This window comes from Anabrus simplex, chromosome 5, assembly GCF_040414725.1.
Source record: "Anabrus simplex isolate iqAnaSimp1 chromosome 5, ASM4041472v1, whole genome shotgun sequence".
In the NCBI taxonomy this organism is placed as follows: Eukaryota; Metazoa; Arthropoda; class Insecta; order Orthoptera; family Tettigoniidae; genus Anabrus; species Anabrus simplex.
This window is the reverse complement of record NC_090269.1, coordinates 87,008,110-87,022,191: the sequence shown is the minus strand read 5'-3', so window position 1 is coordinate 87,022,191 and position 14,082 is coordinate 87,008,110. Positions and strand designations below refer to the sequence as shown.

The 14,082-nt window shown below is 37.4% G+C and overlaps 1 protein-coding gene across 1 annotated transcript in view; it reads left to right on the top strand.

Moving 5' to 3' along the window:
* Window positions 1–14,082, top strand: part of LOC136874371 (FRAS1-related extracellular matrix protein 2) — a 138,580-nt gene that overhangs the window by 16,236 nt on the left and 108,262 nt on the right. Inside the window, exons 2-4 of the mRNA XM_067148008.2 lie at window positions 1,904–2,068; window positions 2,155–2,337; window positions 7,886–8,043. Of these exons, the coding sequence (XP_067004109.2) occupies window positions 1,904–2,068; window positions 2,155–2,337; window positions 7,886–8,043 (506 nt within the window). The remainder of the gene's footprint in view (window positions 1–1,903; window positions 2,069–2,154; window positions 2,338–7,885; window positions 8,044–14,082) is intronic.

Here is a 14,082-nt window from a genome sequence, read left to right as displayed (position 1 = left end):
CCTTACCACACCAGCCAACTCATTATGGGGAATAATCAAGTCCCATGTGGCTCAACGTCGGTACACAACTAATGAAGAATTGCACCAAAGTGTGGAGGAAGCCTTTAGTTCCTATACTCCTGAGAAGCTCTGCAAGATATCAATGAGGACTTGGAGGTGGATAGAACTCTGTGTAAGGCATAATGATGCACATACAGATTCCCTGGATTCGTAGTTTTTATATAAGTACTCCACTATAATATGAAACGTATGAAACTAGGGGTACGGGGACTTCTCGGATACCCTGTATATAAAAGTGAGTGTGCAGTGATAAGAATCAAGGACTTTGAAAACGAAGTAGCAATTCAGAAAAGAGTGAGGCAAGGCTACAGTTTGTCCACCCCTCATTTTTAATATTTATATAGAACAGGCAGTAAAGGAAAGCAAAGAGGAATTTGGATAGGTAATCACAATCCAAGGAGAGGAAATCAAAACCCTGAGATATGCCGATGATATTTTGATTTTATTTGAGTCTGCAGAAGATCTGGAGAAATTACTGAATGGTGTGGAAGGAGTCTTGGGTAACGAGTACAAGATGAAAATAAATAAGTCCAAAACAAAAGTAATGGAGTGCAGTTGAACAAAGTCTGGTGATGCAGGAAATGTTAGATTAGGAAATGAAGTCTTAAAGGAAGTAGATGAATATTGCTGCTTGGGTAGTAAAATAACTAATGATGGCAGAAGTAAGGAGGACATAAAATACAGACTAGCACAAGCAAGGAAGACTTTTTTTTAAGAAACATTGGTATTGGAATTAGAAAGATGTTTTTGAAGACTTTCTGTAGCGTGGCATTGTATCGCAGTGAAACATGGAGGATATCTAGTTCGGAAAGAAAGAGAATAGAGGTTTTTGAAATGTGGTGTTACAGGAGAGTGCTGAAGGTGAGACGGATAGATCAAATTATGAATGAAGATCAAAGATGAATAAAGACAGAATCAAATTGATGAGAGATCGATCGATTTGACTAAATTTTACAAGAGTAAGAGATAGAATAATACGACACATCTTAAGATGCCCAGGACTTGTTCAGTTGGTTTTTGAAAGAAGTGTAGGGGGTAAGAATGGTAGGGGTAGACCAAGTATGAATATGACAAGCAGATTAGAGCAGATGTAGGATGCAGCAGTTATTTAGAAATGAAAAGGTTAACACAGGATAGGGTGGTATGGCAAGCTGCATCAAACCAATCTATAAACTGATGATTGAAACAACACTTCTAACAGAAGTTGTTATAACCAAGCAAGTTGGCTGTGCGGTTTGGGGCGCACAGCTGTGAGCTTTAGTTTAGGATATAGTGGGTTCAAACCCCACTTTTGGCAGCCAAGAAGATGGTGTTCCGTGGCTTCTCATTTGCACACCAGGCAAATGCTGGAGCTGTATATTAATTAAGGCCACAGCCGCTTCCTTCCCAATTCTAGCCCTTTCCTATCCCATCATCGCCATAAGACCAATCTGTGTTGGCGTGAAGTAAAGCTACTTGTAAAAAAACAAGTTGTAAATGCATTTTTAATTTTTTATGCTTTATTCATTTTTATCTAAGGAACAATGATAACGAAGATGCTAATTTATTTAGATTTATATTTCCAAGTCCATTAACAAGTGACAAGCATACTGTTCTGTCATCATGGTAATGAGTTAACTGGTAGTGGTGGTTGTTATTGCTGCTGTGATTATTTATATGAGGTTCAAAACTGGGTGGGCAACAACTCTTATTTATGAGAATCCACATGAGTAGTATTTAATTAGCTTCTCCTACTAACCCTAGGTTTGCAAGTTGTTCAGTGACTGGTAGTATGGATATGTATATATAAACACAAAAGCCTATTACATAACTGTTTGATGTGTTTGTGGTGGGTTTTTTTCAGGATATATGAAAGAGTTCTGTAATTTAGAAATTATCAATGACAATAAGCATGAGATGGATAAGACTCTGACCTTAGTTCTTGGTTCACCTGCTTGTGATAGCTGTGAATCTGCAGTTCTGGGACCAGTAAATTTTACAACAATCACCATAATGGACAGTAATGATTGTAAGTATACTATTTATTGTTTTATTTTACTACACTTCATTTTCAATTGTGCTTCTTAAAGCTTAATATTTTTTTTCTTGTTTCAGACCCTTTAATAGGATTTCGAAAGAATAGAGTAGTTGTCAATGAACCGAGAATGCCCATTAGTCCAGTTTTTGTGTGGATTCCTGTTATAAGACAGGGTGATTTGTCTCAGTCAGCTGTCATTCATGTGTATACAAAAGATGGATCAGCCAAGAGTGGAGAGGACTACATAGGAAAATCAGCTGGTATGTCACATATTCTATACATTTTATACTTTTTTAGTATTATTGCTTTTATTATTATTCATTTTCTGGATTTTACTTTGATACTTTCAATATTACACTATGTCTGACTCCATGGTCTTTGGTTCTTGGAGCCTTACATTCTGTTCCCAGTGGGGTCGAGGGATTAAGCAGTTAATTTCCTTGGCTTGAGGACTGGGTAGTGCTGCCCCACAACATCCCTGCATTTATATACCACACTAACATGCAGTTTCCATATATGGCAGATGCTGACCATCCTTGTTGAATTGTCTGCTTCACAAGGGTAAATGTATCAAATTATCTAGTACTGTAATCCTCATTTTAATCCTAAGATGCAGAGGTCATATTCTAGAAGTAAATTTTACAGTATGCTATGTACCATAACTGAATTATCCAGTACTGATACCAATTAAGGAGAGTTTGAACTCTAAACATCAAATATTTTTATATTTTTGGAATTTCATGATTAAATTGGCTATTCAGTTATTCAGAAATGAGTATTTAATGTTTACTGAAATATAGTTAAATATAAGAATGGTTTTCACATGGTTCTCTTGAATCCCTTGCATTTTCAAAACTAAATCGGTAGGAGGATATACATACCATATTCTACAGTATAACCAGAGCAGGAATATTTTTAGGTTCAGATGCGAACATGTTTCGGCAGCCCTCACAGTCAATGTTTTCTTCAATCGTTCTTCATCACTCAAGCTAATGGACTTCCCTTCATTGAGTAATGTAAATCTTACATCAAGAAATATATTTCTCACTTTCTTAATAGGGTTGATTTGCTGAGAGCTATGAACAGAGGCTCATTTTGGACAAATACGCAGATGGAGATTTGCTTTGCCATAAAACGCAGTATCCGGAGGCTATTTCTTTCAAATATGTTGGTAGATGGTCCGCCTAGTCAATACTATTTATTCTTTACCTTTCACCTTAACATCTAGTACATGTTTCGAGAATATTTATGTATTCTCTTCCTCAGCTAGTGGATTAAAATTCAGTATACAATAAGACCTGATAAAATAGGGGGGCTCCCATTAAAAATTCAAAACTAAGACCATTACAATGTAACATTTAAAAAATTCGGATGGTAAAAAACATGGAATTAAAATCCCATCTTGTCATGTACAATTAAAAACACAATATAGTAATGTCTGATTAAATATTGAGTACAGTGTCTTATGGTGATATGAGTTCACAGTATCCTTGATCTTGCAATGCTATCTTGCGAAGTTCAAATAAAGTTGAGTTAAGAATAAATTAAATTGCATTAAAACTAGAAGTCCTGCCATTATCTTCGGTTAATGGGTGTATTATGCAGCCAGGTTGAAATAAAGTTAAAATAGTCTGTAAAAAGGAAAGGAAATAGAAATTTAAAAAAGGCTCCGACCTGAACAAAATGAGAATACAACGGGCCAAAAATATTAAACCTTACCATTGTGTTGATGTAAATATTATGTGTGGCGTGCATATGTTGAAGAGATGTGAAAGCAACTGGTGTTGTACGGCAACTGGTTGTGGAATTACTTTGGGATGCACGGTGGATGGAAAGAGGGGTGGAAGGTACCGTCCCTGATACTATAGTAATACTTCCCCCCTTACGCGCATGATCTCATTCTCATTTGCCCTCTTTCTAGGGTATAGGGTCACCAATTTAAACAACTGATTGTCTTCTGCCATGTATTCATTTAGGCTGCTTTCACTATCAAATTTTTGCAACTTGTATATTTCTAATTTCTCGAGGGCATTCATTTGTTTACCCTTGTTTAATGAATGTAATAAAGCCATGTCTTGTTCAATATTGGTAAAATGATGGTTGCTTTCGTGCATGTGTTCACACATTGCAGAGTATCTAGAATGTCCGACATATTTTTTCCCCGCAATCTTGGCAAGACAGTTTGTATACTCCTGACTTACTGAACCTACTGTTGGTGTTTACACGATTTGAATTGAACAATAAATTATTATTATTGTTATCTGTCCTAAAGGATACATGGATAATGTGTTTCCTGAAGAGTTTAGCCAAACCGTATGATTATTTATTAATATAAGCTACATGCACTATTTTTTAATTTTTTATTTTTACACATTTGTTTTTTCTCTTTATCACTTTTAGGATGCTTAGCTTTAACTACCTTCTTGATTGCTCACGTTGGTCGATGGCGACAACAACAGTGATGATGATACCTTACAGGAAAATTTCCTTAAGCAGTAGGTGTTCATCCTGCCTGCATTGAAGACCAGGTAAAATGGAGGGTAAAATGCAAGAAGGCAGATCCCATATAAGATCGGATGAATGCCAGGAAGAAAAAGAGCACTTAATTCCTAACAATGTATTAAAACAATACTTTTGTCATGTTGGTCAGTTTAACATCATCATCAAGCATTTAATGGTCTGCAACCTTGGTTACCCGGTTTGAGTTCTGTTGTTGGAAAAAAGAAAAATTCACCATCAGAAGGTTGGCTGGCGGGGCAGGAGAGATGGTGATATATTTCTAATCACTAGATTGCATGTTGAAAGCTTGGACTCAGTTCTAAACCTCCCCATAGTGTTCGTATCAAGCGAGAGCATATGACACTGTATGTGCTGACACCAGGTTTCACCTTCTCCCTACCTCATTATCATCATCTCACACCTAAACACAAGGTTTCCCATGGGCATCAAATAGAAAGACCTGCATTAGGCAAGCTGCACAGGTCCTCGGACACTCCCGACACTATAAGCTATACACTAAATAATAACTTCTAAGGTCAGAGGTGGAGCCTCCGGGGCTCAGGCGGCAGCGCGCCGGCTTCTCACTGCTGGATTCCGTGGTTCAAATCCCGGTCACTCCATGTGAGCATTGTACTGGACAAAGAAGAGGCGAGACAGGTTTTTCTCTGGGTACTTCGGTTTTCCCTGTCATATTTCATTCCAACAACACTCTCCAGTATAATTTCATGTCATGTGTCATTCATTAATCATTGCCCCCAAGGAGTGTAACAGGCTTTGGCAGCCGGCACAATTCCTATGCTTGCCGCTAGATGCGGGCTTCGTTCATTTCATTCCTGACCCGGTCGAATGACTGGAAACAAGCTGTGGATTTTCATTTTCAAGGTCAGAGGTGTATATACAGCAAGTGTAGGACTGGTGTAAACATGGCAAGGATAACAATTTCTGCTACTGACCGTATTGAAATTGTGACACTGCTGCCAGATGGATGGCAACAAGTGGATGTCACCACTTGTGTTGGAGCCAATCAGAGTGAATCTGTAGAGTCTGGAAGAAATTCAGGGGGAGACAAATGATCACTAATCAACAAACATTTTGCCCATGCAAAACAACTCACAGAGAGGATTAGTATTTGTTGCTTTCAGCACATCGTAAACCATTGCTACTGTCACTGATCTTCAGATGGCCTGCAAAATGAATATGTCATATCAGACAGTGTTAAATAGCTGCACTACAGAGTACTGGTATCAAGAAAGCCTTTGCCAGGAGCTTCTCTTGAACCACTCTATAGGGTAGCTTGTGTGAGGTGAGCAACCGCTCATAGCTCATGGCATCAGGAACAGCGGAAGGGCTCATGGCATCAGGAATGGTGGAAGGGTATGGTCTTTTCTGATGAGCTTTCACTCATAGAGCTGGACCATTAGTCTGGACACAATCTGGTGAGTGATGGAGTGAGCCCTTCTTCCTGGAGTCCCATCACCAGCAAGGAGGTTCAGTCATGTTTCAGGGTGGGATCATGTTTGGTCAATGTATACCTCTAATTCCTATCCTGGGTAATGTGACCAGTCTGGTATACAGAGGTAACATCCACTGAACTGTAGTTACAAGATTTGCTGCTGTTGAAGGGGAGAGATTTTCACTAGTAAATGATAATGTTCAAGCCCATCAAGCCAGAGTGGGAAATCAGTTCCTTGAGATGCATGACATACTGCAAATGGTGTGGCTGGCATATTCTGAAGACATGATCTGTGTTGAACATCCACAGCTTCAACTGAAGAGAGCAATTATGCACCATCCTAACTCTCCTGTTACTTTTTAGCAACTGACTGTAGATGTGATCCAAGCTTTTGCAATTTCAGTTCTTTTCATATATCTTCATTTCTCGCTCTATCCCTACTTGACTTCTGTCCTTAAGAACAAGAAGTTAATTTCAGCTGTCTGTACTCTATTCTCACATCTCTGTGTCACTGTCTATATTTCTGATGCATATGTCATTATGGGTACATAATATCCCTTCACTTATCCTTTATTGGTATATCTTTGCTCCATATTTTACTCTGTACCTGATGGTAGACAATGCTCCTAGGTTACATTCTTCCTCTGATTGCTGGGCTGAGTGGCTCAGATGGTTGAGGCAGTGGCTTTGTGAACCCAACTTGGCAGGTTCGAACCTGGCTCAGTCTGGTGGTATTTGAAGGTGCTCAAATACGTCAGCCTTGTGTCGGTAGATTCGCTGGCACAGAAAAGAACTCCTGCAGGCCTAAATTCTGGCACCTAGGCATCTCCAAAAACTGTAAAAGTAGTTAGTGGGATGTAAAGCAAATAACATTTATTTTCTCTTCTTCTGATTTCCATAACGAGTCTTGCGTTTTCCACTAGTTCATTTCCCAAGTACCTGTGTCCACTACCATACTTCAAGTTCCTTGTCTCCAATTTTAACAGCTCCTTTTCCTTCTTTGTTTCCTTTCTCTACTCATCACCATTTTCTTGCTCTTCTCCACATTGATCTTTAATTCCCTTTGTTCAATCTTTCCATTCACTTTATTTAACAGTAGTTGCACCTCTCTCCCATTCCTTTCCCAGACCACAACATCATTGGGTCACTTGTGCACCACCGTAAGCTTCACTTGTTGCCTTTATGATGTCTTCCACTTTCAATTCCAAACCATACTGTTTTCTTCACAGCTTCAACTATTCTGGTACATTGCTTTTACCATTATTATTAATTCCGTTTCTATACCTCTGCATGTCAAGCATTTGTTCTAGCAATATTGTCATAAGCCTTTTCCAATCAATTGAGGTTATCACCATATTCTTCCCACATTGCCAATTCATTTCCATGTTCTGTCTTATAATGAAAATGGGTTCCAGTGTTGATCTTCCACTTCTGAATCCAAACTGGTCCTCCTGTAACTCTATTTCCACCTTTCCTCTAATTATTCTTTCAGATATCTTTTCCGTTATTTTGGCAACACAAAAACTATTGCAATTAAGTCAAAGAGAGCTGGCTATACAGCAGAACTGAGTTTTTGTTTTATGTACATAAATAACATCAACCACGATTCACTGGTTTGTATGAGTGATAGTGCAGTGATTTTTATAATTTGCACAAACTTTTAAATTATGGCCTCCAAACTACTCCACATCACAAATAGTTTGGTTTATGGATGTGCTACTGTCCATGGTTTCACATTAAACACACACAAACTCAAGGCCTCTTACTAAAAGAGTTCAGCTTAAAAATTTATTCCTGATTTACGGATTTTGTCACTGTCCTTAAAAGAATTAATATTTTATTTTGTTAATTTTCAGAACTTGAATTTCACCCAAATGTTAGTGAAGTAAACTTCAAAGTGGAGATCTTGTACAGTAAGGAGAGGGAGATAACAGAAACTTTCACGGTGCACTTGAATACTGACCTTAAGAGTAAGGTGAAGATAACTGAAAACAAGTTTACTGTGTATATAGAGGTAAGTACAACTGTCTGTTGTTCAATTCCATGCAGTGGAGTGATAGATGGAAAGCAACACTCTTTCGACTAAAGATAAGGGTACAGTGGACACACTATAATTCACATGTGGATAATTTGCTTTGCATTTCTAATATAACAACGAATCATTATATGTAGTAAAATAATATCTCTGCATCATTTAAAGGAATTTTATTATGATATTGCAATGCAATGCATAGAGACAAGTTTTTTATTACAGTAGGTCTACTTGCATACTGCAACAAGAATGCCGCAAATTTGCAAACATTAGAGCATGTTGTCACGAGTATTATAGCACAAATTTCTTTGTCTTCAAAGCCGAGATAATACAAGGGGAATGCACTTTCACTTGGAGCTTAGCCTACGTACCTTACACCCCAAGGTTTCTGACCTCTTCTAAACTTAGTTGTGAAGGGTGGATATGCAGACAATGTACTCATACAGTAGCTGAGAAGTGTGAATGTAGGTATGAACGTGCAGAAGATGTTTTAAATTTTAGAATAATTTAGTTCCAAGAGTTTCCAGCTGTGATTTGTGATTGTGTAAGGTTTAAATATGAGTGGTCATAAAATGAAATATAAAAGGTTAACCATAAGTGAAAAACTGAAATAATAGTTATTGTTGGTATAATCTCCATGCATTTTATAAAGCTCATGTACATTTTATTGTACTGTATATTCATTTTCCTCTATTGTGTCTTTCAATATACACATCAGATTTTATCGTTACCTTTTTGTTTGTTCATGCATTTCAGTATTTTAACTGATGACTTTGTTTTACTAGGCTTAAAAGGAAAATTGTGGATAATTTGCGATTTTCGGTAATTTGTGTATTAATTACCGCAAATTATCGAGAGCCCACGGTATAATATTAACAGTGATGAGGATGGATTGCATTGTGATGACTTGTTATTACCGTACTAAACACAACCTGTCCTATCTCTCTCTGTTGCCAGACCATTCATTGAACTTGACCTGATTATTGCCAACATTATTCATATCCATTTCATTGTGAGTTAAGTTCATGTTCTCTTCAAGAGTTATGAATAAAATGTTTTAAATTAAAATTTAAGAAAACAGTAACAGCTTAAAAACCACCCCTTAAAATCCATCGCCCTAGGTAGCTGCCTAGTCTGCCTAGGCCAAAATACACCCTCTGACTGATCCCTAGCATTACAGGTACTACTTTTACTAATCATATGACCTCAGCATGGCTGAATTTCACTACTGCAATCCCCTGTGGGAGGGGTTGGTAGAATAACATTCTTGCTATCCCCTGCCTGTTGTAAGAGACAATTAAAAGGGGCCCAAGAGCCTCTCAACTTGGAAGCCTGGGTTGGCAACTATGGGGCCTTTACACATTGCTTCCACTTAGTTGTGTCAGGCTCCTCCCTTGGTCAACTGTTGTTCTTTTTGTACCCTGATGGTATTAGGTGTCTAGGCCTAGGGAGTCTAATTTTCACGCTGTTCATGGCCCTTGTTTTTCTTTGCCCAATACCTTAATTTTTCGAAGTATTGGACCCTCAAGTCAAATAAATATTAAAATTTATTTATTCCACCTATTCAGGACATAAATAGAGATTATAATTAAGAAATTAAATCTTGAATAAAATTATAGGGACATGTTCTGCCCTTTAATTAGCATCTTCAGCCTTAATCTCAATCTGAAAGGTAATTAATCAGATACCTGATTGTATTAAAATTACATATGAAAGTGAGGATGATGTTGGAAATGTGCTTCAAATGGTGAGCAAATGGTTAACAATAGTTATGATATTCTTAAAATGAAGCCTTAATAATGTCTTAAAAAAAAAAAAAAGAATCGTAAATTTATACACTTTCTTGAGTGTCCTTGTTTAAAAATTGGTGACAAATTGTATACTGGTAATTTTATAAGAACGTAAATTTTTACGTTAAACCTTGTAAAATGGCGCCCTGTGGAGGTTGAGGCCATTAGAATAATGATAAAAGAAAAAATGTAGTTGATAATTCCAAATGGAGTATTAAAACATATTAAAGTTAGTAAAGAGACGTTACCGTTGCTCACTTCAAGTGAAGTTTGTAATAAAATTGTTACATTGGAACAAGTAAAGCAGGGCCTTGTGATAGTTGAGGGTGTTAGATAAAATTATCGGGTTTTGAACAGTTCAAGCGTCAGGATAATGATGAAGAATGTAGTTAATAACTCCGAGTGGAGTTTAAACACAATTTTAAAAAATTAGTAAAGAGACGTTTCTGCTGCTTAGAACAAGTGGGGTTTATAATAATATAAAAATGGTTAGACTGTTGTAACTCTCGTGCGAAGAGATAAAACTGTAGTCTTCTAAAAGCACGAGAGAAGAAGAGTGCTTGATGGCAAGGAGCTGTGTTAAATATTAGCTGGAAGGAGCGAATTGTAGTCTCTTGTATATAGTCGAAAGGGAAATTAGGTTTGAAGTCTGTAACAATAGGAGAATTATGTGTTAAATAATGAATTTGATTGAAAGGAGAGTTCAAAGAGAAATCGAAGTGTGTAAAAACGCTTACCTATTTATTAATGTTGAAATTGGTTAACGTAAAGATGAGTTGGAGAGAAAACGTTGTGTGTAATTTCATTTATTTTTAATTGTAATAGTGTTAAATAGTTGCTATGGTAGCATTGAAATGACTGATATTTAAGTTACTGGTGTTACAGATGGTGTGAGATTAATGGAGGAGAGGGTTGAAGCGGTGTGTCAAGTTTATAAGTTATTGGTCATGGCGGGTAGCGTGAAAAGAGTTCAATTCTTAGAACAATATAAAGAGAAACGATATCATCAGTATCAAGTGGATTTCAAATAAAAGTTAGAGCCAGCCTATAGTTAATCCTTTGTGAGGAGATAAATTAGCCTTCTTCTCGTACTATGATGCGAGAGCGAGGGAAAGTGTGACAGTAAACATCTATAATTATAAAGTTCTATAAGAACTCAGTTAATATCACTAAAAGGAGTTCTGTAAAGGGTTGAGGGTATAAGAAATCAAATTGTAGTATTAATAGTTTGGCGAAGCAAAGAATTTTTTTTTTTTTGTGAAAAGGTAAGTTTAGTCCTTACAAAGCATGTAAGAGAGGAAGTGTGTTTAATGGTAAGTAGCTGTTTTTTTTATTATATATAAATATATATGGATATTTTGGTTTGAGGTACCTGACTAATTACCTTTCAGATTGAGATTAAGGCTGAAGATGCCCTTAATTAAAGGGCAAAACATGTCCCTATAATTTTATTCAAGATTTAATTTCTTAATTATAATCTCTATTTATGCATTGAATAAGTGGAATAAATAAATTTTAATATTTATTTGACTTCATTGTACATTTCAATACGGACCAAAACATGAGAATTATAACATGTATTGGACCCTTTCAAATTTTTCTCTCTCATTAGTGTTAACTAGCTGTAGTACCCAGCATTGCCCGGATAGTTTTTGAATGTTTACCTTTAATATTTGTATTATCAGTTAGTTAAGTGTGAAGTGAATGCATATAGAATTCTTTTTGAGATGTTGAGTTTATGTCCTGTTATATAGTTTCAGAGTTATTTAGATGTATCTGATTTCAAGTTTTAGATTATTTAATTATCGAGTAAACCTAATCTTCGTCATTTTATACTGTTTAATTTTAAGCCCTTCTCAACTGCTGCCTCAATGGAGGATGAACGTGGACTTAAATGGTATCCAGAGCGTCACAGTTCGTATCAACGACACATAAACAATGGATTTCGACATTAATATCGGTTATTTTCCCGATTTTTGCACATCAGCCTCTCTCATTCCCCAACTCCAGTGGGGTGTAGGTATATCTGACCCCCACAGTAATGTTTTCTATATAGTAAGTCATGTGTATACCAAGTTTGATTGAGAGGTATGCTAGAACATACACACATAGATCCTTAAACTCTGTCCCTTTGGACATTTTGTTTTCTTTGCCAGTTCTCACCTGCCTGCCGATTAGGACTGAACTTTATCTTAAATGGCATCCAGAGTGTCACGGTTCATCTCAGTGACCCCGAAAACTATGGATTAGACACAAATATTGGTCGTTTTCGGTTAATTTTTACATTTCGCCCCTAATCTAGAGGCTAGGAGTCTCTTACCCCTAAGGTACTTTTTTCCAGACAGCAGGTCCAGTATACACACATACGTCCATTATCTCAGTTATTTTCGAATATTTCACTTATTCTCAGCGCTATGCGAAAGGAGGCAGAAATTTGAATTCTAAAAATTGGAGCGTTACTATTCATCTCGGTGACCCCGAAAAGAATGGATTCGACACTATTTTTGATTATTTTTATTTATCACTCCTCCGCGCCCCCATCCCAATGGGGACTGAACTTGGACTTGTACAATATTCGGAGTGAAACTTATTTTCTCAGTGTCTCCAAAAACTACCGATTCAACACTATTTTCGATTACTTTTTTATCACTCTGCCCTCGCCCCTCCCTTAAAGGAGGCTGAAGTTGGACTTTAAAAAATCCAGAGTGTCACTATTCCCCTCACTGACCCCGAAAAGTATGGATTTGACACTATTTTCGATTAATTTTTATACGTCACCCACCTTCAACCCCAACCACAAAGGGGGATGAACCTGGACTTTAAAAACCCGGAGTGTTAATATTCATCTCAGCGACCCCGAAAACTATGGATTCAAATCTATTTTTGATTATTTTTATATATAACTCCATACTCAACCCAACCACTAAAGGGGTGAACTTAGACTTACAAAAATTCTACAGTGTCACTATTCACCTCAGTGACCCTGAAAAGTATGGATTTGACATTATTTTTGATTAATTTTAATATAACACTCCCCCAAAGACCCCACCACAAATGGCGCTGAACTTGGACTTATAAAATGTCTGGAGTGTCACAGTTCACCCGCAGCAACCCTGAAAACTATGGATTCAACACCATTTTTGATTAATTTTTATATCTTAAACCCCCCTCACCCCCCACCACAAGGGGGCCTGAATTTGGACTTTAAAAATACCCGGAGTGTCGCTATTCATCTCAGCGACCCCGAAAACTGTGGATTTGACACTATTTTTGATTATTTTCATATATCTCAGTCACCCCTTGCCCCACCCCGAAGGGGGCTGAACTTGGACTTTAAAAAATCGGAGTGTCACTATTCATCTCAGCGACCCCGAAAAGTGTGGATTTTACACCATTTTCATTTATTTTTATATATGACCCCACTTGCCTGCCACTCCTAAGGGTGTTTGGGGTGTCTTACCCCCACGCGGTTTGTCTCCTGATACTAAAAAACCGCAGAGTTGCTATTCACTTTGGAAACACCGAAAACTATGTATTGGACACTATTTTTTATTATTTGTATATATCACTCCCGCCCCCCCCACCCAAAAGGGGCTGAACTTGGACTTTAAAAAAACTGGAGTGTCACTATTCATCTCAGCGACCCCGAAAAGTGTGGATTCGACACCATTTTCGTTTATTTTTGTATATGACCCCCTTGCCCGCCACTCCTAAGGGTGTTTGGGGTGTCTTACCCCCACACAGTTTGTCTCCCGATACGAGGTCATAAGTGTATCAAATTTGGTTGAAATCGCTCCAGTGGTTTAGGAGGAGATGTGATACAAACCCACCTACCCACGCACCCACTCACCCACCCACATACATACAATGACTTTTATATATATATATATAGATAGAAGCTGGTTACCTACTTGTACTTCCTCTTAAAATATTAACTACCACCACCACCACCATTACTACTTCAGCACCGTAAATTGTAAATAATTTTTAATCCTTACAAGGGTTGAAAACAACCTTTCAGCTGAGATATTTGGAACAGGAGTACATCACCGAGCAAAATGACTGTGCGGTTAGAGTCACATAGCTGTGAGCTTGGATTGGAGAGATGGTGGATTCAAAATCTCACCGTCAGCAGCCCTGAAAATGGTTTTATATACCTAGTTTCCCGTTTTCATACCAGGCAAAATAGCTGGGACTGTACCTTAATTAAGGCCACAGCCACTACCTTCAA